The sequence below is a fragment of the Manis javanica genome, chromosome 1, assembly GCF_040802235.1.
Source record: "Manis javanica isolate MJ-LG chromosome 1, MJ_LKY, whole genome shotgun sequence".
NCBI classification, from domain to species: domain Eukaryota; kingdom Metazoa; phylum Chordata; class Mammalia; order Pholidota; family Manidae; genus Manis; species Manis javanica.
Window position 1 is genome coordinate 164337148 of NC_133156.1, and position 19955 is coordinate 164357102.

Consider the following 19955-nt stretch of genomic DNA (forward strand, 5'->3'; position numbering starts at 1 on the left):
TTTTCTAGAACACTCTGGGGTCTTTCGTGATCATTTTCATCTTGAAATCTATTTGTGTTCCTTCCAGGTACCATGCGATATCCGTTTCATTCTCTCAGCTACCCAGTGAAGTATTTGCACATTTAGAGTTGAGTGGGGATGTTGAGATCTTGCTCTGGTCATAAAGCCAAGGAGTTAAGTGTTGGAGCTGAGACTCCAACCCCCAAGTCTGAACTCTACCTTGAGCGGCTCTACCTCCCTTTTATTCCTTTGATTCCTTTCCGGCCAGCCATGGTCTTGATTCATCCATCTCCTGATTCATATCGGCAAAGCGCTGAGTAAATTTCTTTGACGTATTTTTAATAGACTTCATTTTTTTAAGAGCAGTTTTAGACTCACAGAAACTTATTTTAAAATTTATTTCTATTATTTATTTACATGAGAAATTCTTAACTAGTAAACCCGGGGGTCGGGGAGCTGCTCTAGCGAGTGGAAAGTCGGTTGCGCGCCCTCCCAGCACTGGCCAAACACCCTGCAAAGGAGAAATGGCAGTGGGAACAGCAAGAATTGGGGCTGCAGGAGCGAGTCTCCTGCTCTGCCCTCGCTTTCCCGGCTGGAAATGCAGGAGGTGGAAACTCCTCCCTCCGCGCTTTCTGTCTGGGAGGATCCGCGCGCGTTCCCCGCTATTCTCTTCCCGCCTGGGCGGCCGCAGCTGTCTCCTTTCCGGGTTTTGCAGCTCACCGCCCTCACATCTTAGGCTTTTATCCTGAGATAAAATGCTTCCGCATTTTGCTTGATGCCCGGCGCGCCGGGACGTGGAGGCGGTAACGCGCACGCGCGCTGGCATCTGGCCCCGACCGAGCGCGCGGGCCGAAGATTGTGGGTGAGGGCAGGGGCGGACCCGGCGCGGGTGGCGGGTCCCGGGGGCCGCCGTCTGAGTCGGAGCGGGCGGGGGTCTCGGCGAGGGCCTTAGGGCTTCCGGGGCATGCGGGGACCGAGGGCTAGACCCCGGGGCCGGGGCGACCGGGGCCTGACGGGCGTGCCTGGCCGGGGGCGGACTCGGGCTGCCGTGACGCGGGCGCCGAGTCGGGCCCGCGCCGGCGGGAGGCGGGTGCGAGGCGTCTCCTCCTCTTCGCGAACTCTGGGTGACCTTGGCCAAGTCACTTCATCCCCTGAGCCAGCGCCTTGGTCAGTAAAACGCGAATTATAAGCCCAACCTCGTGGATGAGGCCGTTTTGAGGCTCTGAGGCGAGACCCCCAGGGGGCTCCCGGAGTACCGGGCGGTTTGCCGGGCACCACCCTACGGTGACGGAGAGGGTTTCTGCGGTGGATTTTGTTAACTGGCTTTGGGGAGGAGCTCTCATTGTATATTTTTCAAAACTCCAGAGTATTATGAAATAGCTGCACAACTTTTGTTTAACATACCACAGGAGACTCGAGGGCTCCCTGGAGGCTCGCGTTCGGCGTGCTGTGGGGGCTCACGCTGTGGCCACAGAGCTCTGTGACGCTTCAGAGCATGGCGGGAAGCCGTAGAGACCCTTAGCTTTGGAAGAATTAGTATTTGTGATCCCTGTTTGCCAGAACCCATCCTGCCCACGTAGGAAATTGTGGCGCTGTCCAAGCAAGTTTATTGCCCGTCCATATGAGGCCAGTGTGAACAGTGGAGTCTTAGCATTCCGCTTAGTGAATTTGTGGAGGTGGAGTATGGAGTAGCTTTTCCGTGGTGGTGTGGGATATCAGAAACCTCTTAGTGGGCAAGGGTCTGCAGGGTAATGGGTGCTCAGTTATGACTGATAGAAGGCCACAAACGTAAGAAGCATATTAGATGTTTAGGTTGGAAGAAATTTAGAATATTTGGATTGATTTAAACTTAAACTTTTCATTGCAGGTGACTAACATGCAGAAACCCATTCTCTGACTTGCTGACTGGCCCTCTATTGACATGGCCCACCGGGGTGGGGAGAGGGACTTTCAGACTTCAGCACGGCGCATGGGCACGTCGCTGCTCTTCCAACTTTCAGTGCACGAGCGGGAGCTGGACCTGGTTTTCCTGGATCATAGCTATGCCAAGCCATGGAGTGCCCACCCAGATGCCAGTAGTGCCCGTCCCACCCGCATGCTCTTTGTTACTCCCCGGAGGCAGCACGAAAGTACCATGTGAGTTTGGGCTTCTCGCCTAGGGGCTGCCCCTGCCCTAACTGGTCAGTCATCAGATGGTGGGGATTAGAGAGGATTTTATTACTGGAGATTGTATGGGGCCGGGGGGGGGCGGGGGGGGGGGGGGGGCTTGGATGTTTAATTCAGGCATCTCTGTTAACACAGTATGAGAATATCAGACCTCTATGTGGACTATCTGCATGTAAAATATCTAATGAGTTAAGAAAGCAAGAAAGCAAACAGCCTGTTCCACTTAGATGTTTGGATTTGTATGGGAAGAGGAAATTGAAGATTATTTAACTGGTGAAAAATTAGACTCATTCCTTTACTCTAGTGTCCTGGCTTGCTCCAACACTCAACAAGAACCTTTTTGTGGTGATGCAAATTGCTTTTCCTGACTTTACTCACAAACTTTAGAGCATATTCTCAAGACCTAGCTTCTTTTCAGCTTGTCACAGAACTGTCAACCATGGGTTGATGTGAACCCTTGTGAGGTCTGATTATATATTCAGCAGGCTTACGTTATAGGCTAAGGAGTTTCTCATAGATTTACTATGTATGTATGATAAATTTACATTTGGCTTAAATAAACTTGTTGCAGCACTTCTTTTGAGCTTTAAGATGGTCTAATTATTTATTTTTCAAGGTTTGTTGATGATTTTGGTGATCAAATCATGTCCTTAATAACTTTTTTGGGGAAGAAATGTTTTTGTTTGTAATCTGGCCTAATGTTTAATCTTTCCTCTAGCACAGATTCTGGGTTTGTCAGGGAGTAGCGATCTTACATTTTGCTTCTGCAGGTTCCCCATTTATCATTAATAAGCGAGAGGTACCAGGATGTGTGTGTTTTAAACATATGTAGAATAATGGTTTTTATTTCATTTCCCAATAAGAGCAGCATTCTGTTGGCTTTTTTCGTTCTACAGGGTTCAGGATCTGTGACTTTAGGGAATAATCCAGGATAATCCTGAGGCCTCTGGCCCAGGGCATCACTGGAAAGCTCCTTTAAATAGAATTTGAAATCTTTTTCTCTTAGTTTGTAATAACTTCTTGCTAACACTGAAACTCCTGTGTTAATACCTCATGATATTTTCCTAAAGTGAGAGTCTAGAATGTGGTCATTTCAGTAGTTAGTTATTTCTCCTATGAACCATCTCTATATAGGCCCTGCAGTGTGTTCTAGGAACTCTTTTTAGGCCACTGGGTGTGGAATATAGTTGCAATAGGGGTGTAAGTGGGAGCTGGGGAGAAGTTGGCAGAGGCTACCTCATGAACGATTTGATTTTAAGAATGGTAAGAAGTCATTGAAGGATTTTAAGCTAGAGGTTGGATTTGTATTTTAAAAAAATCACTTTGAATTTTTGTCGAATATAGTGGCAGGAGTGGAATAAAGACCTGCCAGGAGGCCATTGCAGTACTGCAGTTGTGACCTCCACCTTGGAGAGGGGCAGGAAGTGTACAGATGGATAAAAATGGATGGCCTTGAGATAGATTTTGTCGATACCGTGGACAGGACCTCTTGCCATGAATTGGAAAGGGGCCAGGGTTAAGAGGCAAGGTGAAATTTGGATGACTCTTAGATGTCTGGCTTGAGCAACTGGGTGGTACCTTGAGTTGGGGAAGACTGGAGGAGGATAGGTTTGGAATGGTGAAATTGAGAGGCTTTTTTTTCTTTTTTTAGGCATATAGGCCCAAGTGCTTAGCCCAAAGTCTGCTCAGAGATGATAATTAGCTTTTTCACCCACCACCTTATTTAGCTGCATATTATATCAGTTCATTTTATAATGATGTAACTATTCCATCCATTTGGAATGGATGCAATAAGATCACCATGGTTGAAAAGTTAAAAAGTGATGTTTAGTAGGTATCCGGTAGACCAGTTTGGTTGGCACAGTATTTTGGGTGACAAGTTGGTGTAGTGAAGAGCCCTTAGAGCAGTAGGATTTCATTAATATTTTGAAATATGAAAGTTCCTTTATATGTCCATTTCTTTTTGTTTCTGTTCTCAGCTCCTTACACAGTGAGATAAATAGCTAAGGTGATCTGTTACAGACAGTGACCTTTGCAGGTGATTGGTTACAGATAATCATAGGCTTTTACAGTATGTAATTAAATAGCCGCTGACTTGCTAATGAAAAGGAAAGTTTGTATGAATAACTTAAAACTTTAGACCAACAATGGGCAGCAGAACTCTGCAGTGTTAGAAATGCTTTATAACTGTGCTGTCCAATACAGTAGCCACTAGCCACATGTCCGTTGAGCACTTGAAATGTGGCTGGTGTGACTGAGGACCAGAATTTTTAATTCTATTTCATTTTTATTGATTTAAATAGTTGCATGCAGCTTATAGCTACCATATTGGAAAGAATGTCTAGGCAATCAACTGTTTGCTTACAGACTATATTTGTCTTCTTAAACAACTGTCATTTTTTTGCATCAACTCATTTTAAAGTGACCTTATGTCACTTTAAACATGCAGGGACAGAGAACAGACAGGTATGGGAAAGATGACTTTGGATCATAATTTTCTTGTGGATGTAATGTGCTTATGCATACTTTAAAGCTGATAATTATATTAAGGAGACATGTTTTGGCAAACAAAGGATCATTAAACACCTGTGTGGAGTGAAGTACATGTGACCTGGTCCTATTTCCTCATCTGTTTACAGTGAATCAGACGTCCCAGTAGATGTGGAAACAGTCACGTCAACCCCTGTGCCACTCTACGACAATCAGAAGGCACGCAGTGTGATGAACGAATGTGAACGGCATGTCATCTTTGCCAGGACAGATGCAGATGCTCCTCCGCCACCAGAGGACTGGGAGGAGCATGTCAATAGGTAGGTGCTCCTCAGGAAGACTCACTGCAGGGCTGGTGGTCACCCCACTGTAAATATTTTGTATCATCTTCATTGAAACATTTATTAGGAGCTTATTTCATTTGCAGCAACACAGTCAGAATGTTCTCCTAACTCCCTGCATTGTAACTCTCAGCTCACTATGCAGTGACCTTGAGAGGAAGGCTTGCATCTCAGCCATCTTTGCATCCCTGACACTTAGGACACTGCCTGGCACACAGTAGGCATGTAATAAATATTTATTGAATAAATAAATCAAATTTGATAAGTATGACAGCTTTTTAGATTATGTAGTACAGGTTATGATGTGGGAGTTACCCAGATTACAATAAGAACCAAGCTATTAAAAAAAATGTACATTCGTAAGAATCTGTATTTATGTGGCCTGTAACTAGGGTAATGAAAAATGTTTGTAATTACATGAAGAGCTAAGAGATACTTGATATGAGTGGCTTTTAAAAGCAGATTTGCAGTCTGTGGGTTTGAGAGAACACTTCAGCCCATTTTGATGAGTTTACTGGCTGGTTTTGTTCTCATTCTTCCTGCTAGCCCAGGGGACTCAACACCTCTCCAGGTCATTCGTCATTGTTCATTTGGCAAACATTTATCTTTTACCTATGGCATAACAGCTTTATGAAGATAAAGTTTATATACTCTATAGTTCACCTACTTAATGTGTACAGTTAGTGGTTTTTAGAATGTTCATCACTACAGTCAATTTTCATCACCCCAAAAAGAAACTCTCTACCCATTAATAGTCCATGCCCATTTCCTCCCAATCCCTTCAGTCCCTAGCCATCACCAGTCTACTTTCTGTCTCTCCAAGTTTGTCAATTCTGGACTTTTCATACAAATTGAATCATATAATGGGGTCTTTTGTGACTGGCTTCTATCACTTAGCATAATGTTTTCAAGGTTCATCTATGTTGCACAAATTAGTCCTTCATTCCTGTTTATTGCTGAATGATGTTCCATTGTATCGATATACCACATTCTGTTCATTCATCCATTGATAGATATTTGGGTTACTAATAGTTTTTGGCCATTATGAATAATGCTGCTATGAACATTCATTTACTTGTTTTTGTGTGGACATATGTTTTCACTTCTCTTACATATATACCTGGGAGTGGAATTGTTGGGTCATTTGGTAAACTCTGTGTTAACTTTTGAGGAATTTCCAGTCTGTTTTCCAAGGGGGCTGTGTCATTTTACATTCCCACCGGCAGTATATGGGAATTCCAAAGTCTCCACATCTTGCCAATACTTGTTATTATCTGTCCTTTTGTTACTGTTATGAGCATTCTAGTGGGTGTGAAGTGACATCTCACTGTCATCTTAATTTACATTTCTCTGATGGTGCTCTCCATATTTTTATCTACATGTATAAGGGAGTGTTAAAATCTTTACATCAGGAGTTGGTAAATGGCAAACTTGCCATAATGTTGAAGAGCTCTTATTTTGTGACAACAGAAGAGAAAGGTAAATTTGGTAGGAGAATGGTAGGAAAGCTTTAGGCAATTGCTGTGATGTATGAGTCTGGTTGGAAGCAGGGAATGAGATTGAGCAGGTATGCTTGTGTGATCAGGGTAGTAGCTGTTGAGGAGGAGCCTTTGGTCAAAGAACTTAGGAAAAAGTTCTGTGGGTTCTTTTTTGAGAGGGCATCTCTCATATTTATTGATCAAACTCAGTGCACAATCATTAATCAACCCCAAGCCTAATTCTCAACAGTCTCCAATTTTCTGAAGCATAACGAACAAGTTCTTACACGGTGAACTAGTTCTTACATAGTGAATAAGTTCTTACATGGTGAACAGTGCAAGGGCATTCATATCACAGAAACTTGGTTTTGATCACGCATCATGAGTTTTGTGGGTTCTTGAATTAGAGTTAGTGTTGTGCCTTAGGAAGGGGAAATGCTCTCCAGAGCTTTAGACAAAGAGGAAAACTGCTATGAATGAAGATTAACTGCTGGAATTAATTAACTGGGGTCAATGAATTCAACAAAAGCTTATCACCAGTGTTACAGTTAATAGTAATAACAAAGACAGGTTAGTAACAAAAAAGAACTACCATTTGCCAAGTGCTTTCTAGGTGCCAGGCATTGTGCCAAACGCTTCATATTCATTCTCTGTCTTAATCCTCACAGTAACTCTCCAAGGTCTATCCCTTCTTCATCTCTATTTTACAAGGTGAAGAAACTGAGCTCAGGGAGTTTAAGAAGCCTTAGGTGGAAAGTGATAGAACAGCGATTTGTTTAAAACAGCAGTCTGACTCCAGCACCCAGTGTTCTCCACTGCTGTGCCCTCTCTTTAAGGGCAGTTAAAAGAGAGACCAGTTAGAGGTAGCTGAACAAGGTGGCCTCACATGGTTATGTGTCCCTTTGTGGTGCTTTCAGTTGCCTTGTCCTCAGTTTGCAATTTCAAAAGCTGCATGGGAGAAGTTTTGTATCAGTTCGCCCATTGTCATGATCAGGAGATTTTAGGAGGCTCATCATACTTACAAAGTCATCACAGACTTAATAATACATATGAATATCAGTTTCTTAATTTATAAGGAGAGAAATGCTTGCAAGGCAGAAGAGATCCTGGGGTGGCCCTGGGCAGAGCACTGCTGCTCAGTGGGAGAGTCTGGGGGAGCCATTCCATTCCTGAGGTGGATGGTGAGTGGTACCCTCCTTCAGCAAAATACTGGATGCACCCGTCTTTCCTCAAAGCAGGATGGGTCCACAGAGAGGTCAGGGCACCCCTTCACCTACCCAATCCTGCAGAGAAACGCTGACAGATTCTTACCTTTGGCTTGTCTTTCTCCATGTGGTCCTTCATCCTTCTGTTATGACATTGCCACAGATTAATATGATTAATTAGCGCTCAGTTTATCTCAGATTATTTGTTTTTTAGTGTCTGATGAGATTTTGGAGGCGTCCTACTCTCATTAGCAACAGGCTTACAAACCATCTCTTCAGGTAGGTCACTTTTGCACACAGCTAATTTCATTATTTGATGGTACTTACTGGCTTCAGTTTCAGAGGTCACCATTTTATGACCTTGTTCTCTAATTCTGTGTCTATAGCCTGTTTGGAACTTGGAGTTAGTTCCCTCTCCTCTAACTATAATCCTCTTGTTGCCCTTCTGTCCCTTGACTTGATTGTTAAATTGCTGCTGCTTTTCTTCCTGTATAAAATCATGTAAAATTAGTTTCCCACATCAAGTACTCATGGGCTATAGAACAGCTCTCTAGAAATCTGTTTTTCCTTGGAGAGCTTACTCTGATCTATCAATGGAATCAGAAACTTAATTTTCTTCGCTAGTGCCCTTTTCCCCCTCTTGAATTATTTCAGTGGAAACTGCCTTTAGATAACTTCTTGCATATAGAAAGTGAAGCCCCCTGCAACTGACACTAGTGTTGGGTAGTAATGTGTGATAGTTTGTGACACAGTTTAAATAGCCCTCACTGCCTGATTTAATTGTCTAGATCAGAGGATGGCAAACTCTGGCCCTTGTACCAAATCTGGCCTATTGCTTGTTTTTGTATGGCCTGTGAACTAAGAATAGTTTTTACACTGGTTTAAAAAAAGGTTTTTAAAAAAACACATCAATTTCAACTTTCAGTATCCATAAATACAGTTTTATTGGATCACAGTCATGCATATCCATTTAGGTACTGTTCATGACTGCTTTTGTACTATAACTGTAGAGATGAACACTTGTGACAGAGACTGTATGGCCCATAAACCCTTAACACACCTATTGCCCACTCAGTTATAGGAAAAGTTTGCTGACCTCTGGTCTAGATCATGTTCTTGTGTCTGCATGCCTAAGTCACGTGACTTGGAGAAACTTTGAAAATGATTTACATTTGCTGGTGTAGTAATGTTGTCCTGAAGAAGTTGGACCAGCCTTTTTTGTCCTCCCCAAATGTTTTATCACATGCCAGGTTTAATTAGATGCACAGCTTTTAAAGACATTTAACAAAATACTCCTGACATGATACTTCTCAACATTGCTCAAATGGACGTTAGGACATTTCCAACATTGCAGTAAAAGATCTAGTGTCCTAAAGCAGGTGGTTTTATCTTAAAATTCAGAGCTTCTGAATTCACCTCCCCCAAAATTCTTTTTAGAATTTGCTCTAATTATATCTCTCAATAGTGTATGTAGCTATGTATGTATTAAACATACATTGGATGTTTGAAATTTTGAGTCCAAAGTCTTTGAGTTGTTTATTTTCCCTCTTTCACCCTCCCTCCCCACTGTTCTCCCTCCCTTTCTCTGTTTTCTCTCTTCCCTTCATTCCTTCCTTCTTTTCTCCTAGTGTTTAAGCAAGGAGTTTTTATAATCTGAAAAAAATAAGTGTGACCTATTCAGTCTGATATTCTTTGTCTCTTCCTGTTTGACTTCTGGTAATAAAAATCCTTAGACCATGAATTAGTCTCCCTTGAAAGTATCAGAGAAAAAATAATTAACTTTGGAAATAGACTTTTCTAGGATCAGTGTGACTTTTTGGCTGCTTTGAGTAAGGATAAACCAGGGGCCAGACATTCAGATTCACTCAGAGCATGGAGAACATAAGATTATCTGATCTCATTTAAGAAATGAAGAAAAGGCATTTTGTGCTCATGAAAACTGAACTGGTTTACTTAAGGGTAGTGTGATGACTCACTACAGTTCCCATCAGCTATTTGACTGTTCAGACTTGCATTTAAAATTCTGTCTCCTGTTTTTAAAAATTTCCTTAATTATATCTTTTATCTTAATCTTGGGTTAGAGTATTTTTTTTTTCCTGCCCACTTAATTTTCCAACCTCCCACGAAGCTGACAAAATACAGAGAACATATTTCAGTTCTTGGAATTACTTTGTTATATATCCAGCAGCAATCCTAAGAATTTTTTCTGGGGTTTTAGATTCTCAACATTGTGGTTTTCCAATTTAATGTCAGCTGTCATTGGTGTATGGTAGTAATTCCTAAATAGCTTTTGAGCACCTCCCCCCCATTTTGTTCACATCATTTTCTCATTCCCATCATTTTGGGTTTCAGAATAAATATAGAGTAAGAGAAAAATAGAGAAAACAGGTCCCTCCTGTTGTACAATAAAGAACAGAATAATTTTGGAATGCTTTTGGTACCTCATAAGTAAATTATACCTTATTCTCTGTCCTCAGAATTAAAGTTTGCAGTATGATCAGTAGGCTTTGAGAAAGCTTGAGATTGTTGAACATGAAGAAATTGTATTTGTTGCTTAAACTATTTGATTATTAATAAACATTGCTAGGGGTAAGGCTATAGTGTAATACTGCTTTCACTATGTCACATGTTCTTTACATATGTTATTGTACAGAATTGGAAATACGAAAATTTTAACACAGATAGCCTTTGAACCTGCATTTCCAATTCAAGAACTTTACCCTACAGAGATTCTTGCACAACCATATGAAGATGTAAATAGAGAGAGGTGTTTGTATATTGGTGGGGAAAGAAGGGGAGGTGGTCACTGCAACTGTTTGTAATAGCAGTAAGAGACACAACCCAAATGCCCATGAACTGGCCATTAACAACAAAGAAGTGTATTTGTATGGAAGTACATCCATGTATTTCCAGAGAGCATTTTAAAACTACTTGTTAAGCACCCTCTGTTCCTGCTACCACCACCAAATAAATCCCCAAGTCCACTTGAGAATCACTGTGCATAAGAGAAATGCTACTCTTGTGAGTGTTGTACATTTAAATAACGTGAAGGAAAATGAAGTTACGGACCAGTGGGCTGGAGCTGCTGGACCCCACCAGCCTTTTCGGTCCCAAGGTATCCTGAGTCCAGCATTGAGTTAAAGCATCTGCTCTCCACCTCCCAAGTTTGGAAATCTCTGAATATCAAACCACAACAAAAACTGACTGGGTCCAGATGAAGTAGCCAAATTAAACCAAGAGAACTAGGGGAAAGTAAGAAAAAGGGCAACTCCAAGAAATCCAAGATTGCTTTAAGTACCCCACAAAAGGATCACAAAAGGGGTGCAAGGCTTTGGAGTTTAAAACGGGATTTAGCTCTGGCAAGGAAAGCTATTGAAGATAGAGGGTGCTTCTGAACAATTCTGTGATCACGGACTTCAGCTGCTCTCATACTTTTAGCTCCCACCAATAATAGCTAACCTGGGTTTTTATTGCTAGGAGAAACATAGATCATCCAATCCATGTGTTTTACTGTCAGGGAGACTGAGGGCACAGAGCCAGATCTTTATTGCAGAGCTGGTTAAGAGTCCTGGCTCCTAGTTAGTGTTCTACCGGACTGTGTAACTGGTTTATAAAACTAGAGGTGTGGGAGGGGGAGATTTGTTTTACAGAAGAAAATGAAGTTGGACCATTATTTCCCTCCTTTCTAGAAGGTATTTACTCTTTCCAAGGACAGTGAGATAGTTGTACAAAATGAATAACAAAGGGTGATTTGTCCTCCATCTGCATATTTGCTGGGCCATATGATTGCTGTTCTTAGATGACCTGTAGAAAATTGAGTATCTTGTTGGCAGGGTGTGGTGGGAAGGGCTCTAGTCTGTTACAGAGTAAGAGATGTTGATTAGATTGTTGAAGTTGATTCAAGCAGCTTGCCTGCAGTGACCACCCTGGTGTGGTGAAGGGCTTGGTTTACAGCTGAGCCTTAGTCATGTTTGCGTCTTCCTCTGCTGCTCAGCACCCATGTGCTAGGTGTGGGAGGGAGTGGGAGGGTTTAATTTGTACTCAATTGTTCACAGGACTGAGACTATAGCATGCACAAAATTCATTTATTTATTCAGCAGATATTCACATCCCTCTTGTGTGTCAGACACTGTTTTATGTGCTGGGGATATAGCATTTAAATTAAACCAACAAAAGTCCCTGCCATCTTGGCCTTTACTTTCTGCCAGAGAGAGACAGACTAAACAAAGAAATAAAATGGATAGAATGTAGGGTGGAGATATGGCTGGAAAGGTGGAGAGGGAATCTGGTAGTTTTGTGCATGATAGTTGCTGTAGTGTTGATACCCTGGACTGTTGAAGTCTGTGATATGAAGATGGGTAGCAAAAAGATATGAATAGCTCAAAGAAGGAGCTGAAGTAAAACTATTATTTTGCTACTTACTAGAAACTTTCAAAATCTTGTTCTCCAAATATACTGGGACTGAACCAATTTAACTCCCACACATTTGACCTTTATGAATTGAGAACAATGTTTGAGGAGTGAGGTGTTGGTAGTTTTAAATAGGGTTGAGTTGGGGGAGTCTCAGGGGAAGGTGAATCTGAGCAATGCCCTGAAGGAGATTGGAGAGGGAACCATTGTTTCAGGTGGAGAGATTGGATGACGAGCCCAGTCTGTGATTCAGGAGCAAGCAGGATCGGGAAGGATGGAGGGGGTAACAGTGTGGCGAAGACAGTCAGGGGCAGTCATGGATCTTGAGGCTGTACAGGCAGTCCTGTTGTAAGGACTTGGCTTTTAACTGATCGAATGGGGCCACAAAGGGCTTTGAGTAGAGTGACATGATTTGGCTTAGGTTTTCGACCTATTTTTTCCAAAATTAATTTTCTGAATTGGCTTTCCAAAAGGTCTTACTAATTTATGTTTCCATCAACAAAGTATAGAGGGATATATTTTCTTACATCCTCACAACAACAGAGTATCACTCTGTATTTTTACCCATTTGATAGGTGAGAAATAGTATTTTATTATTTTAATTTGCATGTTTGATTTTGAAGGGGACCGACTATCCCCAGGTTCTCATTTGGGTCTGGCATCCACTTAGGCTTTCTTTTTTTTTAAGTAATCACCAGTTTATGTCAGAGAGAGCTGGTAAGCAAATATTAATTGGGCATTTTCTGTCACCTTTCACTTATTATCTTCAGGAAGACTGGCCTGAGATGGAATTAAGATTGCCAGGAGCTGGGGGGCAGGAGGACCTCAGAAAGTCACACACCACTGTGCAGGGTGTAGGGAGGTGGGAACGAGCAGTAGGGCAGGTTTCCAGTTGCAGGGAGTTTACAGCTGATTTGGAAGAGGACACGTATAGCCTCCTATAAGTGAGGTAGAAGTGCCTGGGAAAGTATCATGTGGGTGATGCAGTGCTAACTTAAGGAGCAGACCATTCAAGAGTGAATATGTTAATTATGTGATATGTAGAAAAATACAAGAAGTATACATGGGAAAGGGTAAGAGGTAGTGTGGGGTAGTATATTAGGGAGTGGAAAAATAGTCATTTCATTTGTGCTATTTTTGTTCTTAAAGCTAATTTAAATAGGCTGCTTATCTTGGTCTGAGGTTTTAGTACATTAAAATGCTTGCACAGCCTGTCTGCCTTTTTGTATGAAATATTAAACTGGTGAAATTCAAATATATCTGTACAGTGGTGCCATGCTTTTATTTACTTAATGGATCATTTTAGGCACTAAGCAAATAATTAGCTTTGCTAGCACTAAAAATACTTCCCTTATGACTGATTTCGACTTGTAGTAGGTCTATCAATACAAGTGTATGCTGAGGTGGCTCAGCAGGGTTGGGATCAGAATCTAGTTTTGTGTGTTAGCTCAGTGGTCTTAGACTACTTGAACTACTTGGAGTAACTCTTTCATAGTAGGAACAAAAACCGTGGCATAATCTTTGTATGTTGTACATGCAGGGACTGTGTCTCAAGGGTTTGACTTAAATTCCTCAGTTTCTCTTATAGGACTGGCTGGACCATGGCCCAGAACAAGCTATTCAACAAGATCCTCAAAGCCCTGCAGTCTGACCGGCTTGCCCGCTTGGCCAATGAAGGGGTAAGGCTCCAGAAAGCTGCCCACCTAGGTCAGGTGCCACTGGCTGGCTGACATGCTCCATTGTTCACCCTTATATTTCACCCCTGCCCCCTCTTATGTCCTTCAGGCTTGCAATGAGCCGGTGCTGCGCCGGGTTGCTGTGGACAAGTGTGCAAGGAGAGTGCGGCAGGCCCTGGCAAGTGTGAGCTGGGACACCAAGCTGATCCAGTGGCTACACACCACCCTTGTGGAGACCTTGAGTCTGCCTATGCTGGCGGCCTACCTGGATGCTTTGCAGACGCTGAAAGGGAAGGTAAGGCTCTGCTGGGCCTCTTCTCTATCCTGGGGTAGCCAGCCTCTGCTGTGGGTTCAGGAAGGTGGTGTTGGACGAGGTCATTGCCTGCTCAGCCTGGAGGGCATGATTGAAGCTAATGGGTTCGCTGTTAAAACCAGGAGACATGCTATTATTTCACATTTTTGTCTGAAATGTCTTCAACCCTACTGTCTTCAGGATGAAGTGCGGGGTCTGAAACCCAGAGTACACTTTTAGCCTCTACAGCCCTGCAGCTTGTGGTTTGAGTCACCTCTGAGGTGAGGTGAGAAAGGAGTTGGATCATCACAGAAGAGATGAAAGCTTTACCAGGGAAGAGTGTGGAGAAGGGGACAAGAAAGAAACCAGTAGTGCTCAGCGCAGGGCGGGGCTGGGGGATATTCTAGAGCAGGGAAGTGTGGTACATCTGTCTTCTTCCTTGAGGGATAAGTCTTTAGTCAGTACCTATAAAACAGCATTATATTTCTCTATACAAAGCTAAACTTTTTCTTTATGATCCATTTTATTTTGATTTCAGTTATTCTGCCAGTGTTCAGTGCAGTGGAGTAGGGGTTCTGGAGGCAGACTGTCTGGCTGGTCTCACCTTGATCATGAATTAGCTGTGTAATCTTGGATTAGTGCCTCAGTTTCTTCATATCTAAAATATAGCTAATAAAAACCTATCTAGCATGTTGGTGAGAATTAAATTAGTTAATCTAGGTAGAATGCTTGGTACAAAATTTGGCACATAGCAAGCTCACAGGAACTGTTTGATGATTATGTAAATGTAGGTTATTAAAATGTTTAGATTATTTTACTCTGACACAAAGTGACTCTCAGATAACTTGGATTACTTCAGTTCTTGACTTTTTTTTTTGAATAGTTTTTCTTTTTTCTCTTGGAGGAAGCTGGCCTATTTTGTTGCTGTAATTTGTCTGGCCAACAGCTTCCCCTAGTCATATCTCCAAAATTTTCAGACTTACTTTTTCTTACCTGTCTTTAAATTAAAGGATGCCAAGTTTGTTTGAAAGTAAAAGAAGACTGGTTTAGTGCAGGAAACAAACAATCTCAGGATTAGATGCATTAATGATATGCTGATATGCATGGTAGGAAATCTGACACCAATTTATTCATTATTTTGTGCTTCCAGTGTGTTAGGCAGTGGGGTGGGCAGGACTGAGATGTTCCCTCCTCTGGTGGAGCTCTTTTTCTAGTGGGGAAAGAGACAAATGAAAAGATGGTGCAATTAGAAAGCAATGGAGATAGGATTAAAGATGGCGGTGTGAGAGGTGAGACAGAGACTTCCTCCTATAACCGCATATAATACGAAAATATAATTAATACAATTAATCCTGAAAGAGCAACAGGAAAAGAGGACTGCACCAGACTCCATACACCTGGAGAAAAGAACAGACCTCACGGAACAGGGTAATGTACCAAAGCTGTGGTCTGGCGGGACCCAAGCCCTCCCCCCACCCCAGCTCACCTGCGGGAGGAAGAGAAACGGAGCAGGGAGGGAGTGGAGGCCTGGGACTCTTGAATACCTAACTCTGGAGATGTGCTTTGGGAGCACAAACCTACATTTCATGGTGCTTTCATGATACTCTCATGATTAGAGGATTGGAAAGCTAAGACAGGCAGAATTCCTGGAGAGACTGAGGTTCCAGCCACTTGTGGAAAGCAGGGATCCATATCTGGCTGCTCTGGGACAAAAGAAAGACAGGCAGTCTGAGAGACTTCCTAACAAGGAAGCCCTTAGCAAGAGGGCTGCTAAAGGGGCAGAGATTGCACAGAGCTTACTGCTCAGGAGAAAGGACAGGTAGACAAAATTGTCCGGGTGCACTCTGCCCAGCAGGTTGGGAGCTTTCACGATTTCCAGGTGCTCCAGCTCCCTGGCTGGCTACACAGCTCAAAGGACCCCCTCCGTGATAGTCAGCCTACTGCACCTTTCTTCTAGCCTACTGCACCTTTCTCCTGGCCAGCTCCACCTGGCTCACAAACCAGCAAACCCTATTCTGGCATTAGGCCAGCCAGAAGGAAGATCTGTCTACAGCAACTACAAACACAAAGCCTAGAGGCTTATACCAGTGTGCTCAGCCCACTGGTTCAGGCAGCGGAGACAGGCATAGTGGCCAGGAAGCAAGAAACAGCTCAACTCCTGAGAAAGATGACATGGACCTCATGACTCTTCCTGAAAGGGAGTTCAAAATAAAACTCATTAACATGCCCATGGAACTACGCAAAGATATTCAAGAACTCAGGAATGAATTCTGGTCAGAGATCCAATCGTTGAAGAGCACAGTGGAGGGTATTAAAAGCAGATTGGATACAGTGGGGGAGACAATAAATGAAATAGAAACTAGAGAAGAGGAATACAAAGAAGCTGAGGCACAGAGAGAAAAAAGGATCTCTAAGAATGAAAGAATATTGAGAGAACTGTGTGACCAATCCAAACAGAACAATATTTACATTATAGGGATACCAGAAGAAGAAGAGAGAAAGGGATAGAAAGTGTCTCTGAGGAAGTAATTGCTGAAAACTTCCCCAATCTGGGGAAGGAGATAGTCTCTCAGGTCATGGAGATCCACAAATCTCCCAACACAAGGGACCCAAGGAAGACAATACCAACACATATAGTAATTAAAATGGCAAAGATCAAGAATAAGGACAGACTGTTTAAAGCAGCCAGAGAGAGAAATAAGATCACATACAAAGGAAAGCCCATCAGGCTAACATCAGACTTCTCAGCAGAAACCTTACAGGCCAGAAGGGAGGGGCATGATGTAGTTAATGCAATGAAGCAGAAGGGCCTGGAACTGAATACTTTATCTGGCAAGATTATCATTAGAATTTGAAGGAGGGATTAAACAATTTCCAGATAAGCAAAAGCTGAGACAATTTACCTCCCACAAACCATCTCTACAGTATATTTTGGAGGGACTTCTATAGATGGAAGTGTTCCTAAGGTTTAATAGCTGTCACCAGAGGTAATAAAACCACAGTAAAGAAAGTATAACAGCTAATTACTAAGCAGATACAAAATTAAATGAGCTATTCCCAAAGTCAATCAAGGGATAGACAAAGAGTACAGAATATGATACCTAATATATAAAGAATGGAGGAGGAAGAAAAAGGAGGAGAAAAATAAAAGAACTTTAGATTGTGTTTGTAATAGCATATTAAGTGAGTTAAGTTAGACTCTTAGATAGTAGGGAAGTCAACCTTGAACCTTTGGTAACCACAGATCTAAATTCTGCAATGGCAATAAGTACATGCCTATCGATAATCACCCTAAATGTAAATGGACTGAATACACCAATCAAAAGACACAGAGACACTGAATGGATAAAGAAACAAGACCCATCTATATGCTGCCTACAAAAGACTCATTTTAAACCCAAAAGACATACACAGACTATAAATGAAGGGATGGAAAAACATATTTCCTGCAACTAATAGAGAGGAAAAAGCAGGAGTTGCAGTACTTGTATCAGACAAAATAGATTTCAAAACAAAGAACGTCATGAGAGACAAAGAAGGACATTACATAATGATAAAGGGGTCAATCCAACAAGAAGACAAGAAGATATAACCATTTTAAATATCTATGCTCCCAACACAGGAGCACCTACATATGTGAAACAATACTAACTGAATTAAAAGAGGAAATAGAATGCAGTGCATTCATTCTAGGAGACTTCAACACTCCACTCACTCTGAAGGACAGATAAACCAGACAGAAAATAAGTAAGGACACAGAGGGACTGAACAACATGTTAGTACAGATGGACCTAACAGATATCTACAGAACTCTACACTCAAAAGCAGCAGAATACACATTCTTCTCAAGTGCACCTGGAACATTTTCAATAATAGATCATATTCTAGGCCACAAAAAGAGCCTCAGTAAATTAAAAAAGATTGAAATTGTACCAACCATTTTCTCAGACCACAAAGGTATGAAACTAGAAATAAATTACGCAAAGAAAATGAAATATCCCACAAACACGTGGAGGTTTCACAACATGCTCCTAAATAACCAATGGATCAATGACCAAATAAAAACAGAGATCAAGCAATATATGGAGACAAATGACAACAGTAATTCAACACCGCAAAGTCTGTCAGAGGCCGTGAAGGCCATGCTAAGAGGAAAGTATATTGCAATACAGGCCTACCACAAAAGAAGAACAATCCCATATAAGCAGTCTAAACTCACAGTTAATGAAACTAGAAAAAGAAGAACAAATGAGGCCCAAAGTCAGTAGAAGGAGGAACATAATAAAGATTAGAGCAGAAATAAATAAAATTGAGAAGAATAAAACAATAGAAAAAAATCAATGAAAGCAAGAGCTGGTTCTTCAAGAAATTAAACAAAATCGATAAACCCCTAGCCAGACTTATCAAGAAAAAAAGAGAGTCTACTCACATAAACAGAATCAGAAATGAGAAAGGAAAAAAATCACTACGGACACCACAGAAATACAAAGAATTATTAGAGAATACTATGAAAAATTATATACTAAAAAACTGGATAACCTAGAAGAAATGGACAACTTTCTAGAAAAATACAACCTTCCAAGGCTGACCCAGGAAGAAACAGAAAATCTGAACAGACCAATTACCAGCAACAAAATTGAACTGTTATTAAAAAAACTACCTAAGAACAAAACTCCTGGACAAGATGGCTTCACCACTGAATTTTATCAAACATTTAGTGAAGACCTAATACCCATTCTCCTTAACATTTTCCAAAGAGTAGAAGAGGGAATACTTCCAAACGCATTCTATGAGGCCAACATCGCTCTAATACCAAAACCAGGCAAAGACACCACAAAAAAAGAAAATGACAGACCAAGATCCATGATGAACATAGATGCAAAAATACTCAACAAAATATTAGCACACCAAATTCAAAAATACATCAAAAAGATCATCCATCATGATCAAGTAGGATTTATTCCAGGGATGCAAGGATGGTACAACATTTGAAAATCCATCAACATCATCCACCACATCAACAGAAAGGACAAAAAGCACGCAATCATCTCCATAGATACTGAAAAAGCATTTGACGAAATTCAACATCCATTCATGATAAAAACTCTCAACAAAATGAGTATGAGTATAGAGGGCAAGTACCTCAACATAATAAAGGCCATATATGACAAACCCACAGCCAACATTATACTTAACAGTGAGAAGCTGAAAGCTTTTCCTTTAAGATTGGGAACAAGGATGCCCACTCTCCCCATTTCTATTCAACATAGTTCTGAAGGTCCTCGCCATGGCAGTCAAACAATACAAAGAAATAAAAGGCATGCAGATTGGTAAGGAAGAAGCCAAACTATCACTGTTTGCAGCTGACATGATATTGTACATAAAAACCCTGAAGAATCCACTCCAAAACTACTAGATCTAATATCTTAATTCAGTAAAATCACAGGATACAAAATCAGTATAAAGAAATCTGTGGCATTCCTGTACACTAACAATGAACTAGCAGAGGGAAAAATCAGGAAAACAATTGCATTCACAATTGCATCAAAAAGAATAAAATACCTAGGAATAAACCTAACCAAGGAAGTGAAAGACCTATACTCTGAAAACTACAAGACACTCATGAGAGAAATTAAAGAAGATACCAATAAATGGAAACACATCACGTGTTCATGGATAGGAAGAATTAATATTGTCAAAATGGCTATCCTGCCTAAAGCAATCTACAGATTCAATGCAATTCCTATCAAAATACCAACAGCATTCTTCAATGAACTGGAACAAATAGTTCTAAAATTCATATGGAACCACAAAGACCTTGAATAGCCAAAGCAATCCTGAGAAGGAAGAATCAAGCTGGGGGGATTATGCTCCCCAACTTCAAGCTCTACTAAGCC

General features: G+C 41.5%; 1 protein-coding gene across 10 annotated transcripts in view; it reads left to right on the forward strand.

Annotated features, from left to right (window-relative positions):
* Positions 1-758: 758 nt before the first annotated feature.
* Positions 759-19955, forward strand: part of KANSL3 (KAT8 regulatory NSL complex subunit 3) — a 61491-nt gene continuing 42294 nt past the window's right edge. For 5 of the 10 annotated variants that reach the window (XM_073240302.1, XM_073240314.1, XM_017672910.3 and 2 more), the window contains exons 1-5: positions 759-862; positions 1868-2136; positions 4806-4976; positions 13667-13769; positions 13876-14061. In XM_073240302.1, the coding sequence (XP_073096403.1) occupies positions 1922-2136; positions 4806-4976; positions 13667-13769; positions 13876-14061 (675 nt within the window). In that variant the 5' untranslated portion in view covers positions 759-862; positions 1868-1921. Of the gene's footprint in view, positions 863-904; positions 1168-1867; positions 2137-4805; positions 4977-7894; positions 7960-13666; positions 13770-13875; positions 14062-19955 lie in introns of those variants that run through there. The other 5 variants (XM_073240310.1, XM_073240320.1, XM_073240308.1 and 2 more) reach the window with 4 other exon arrangements.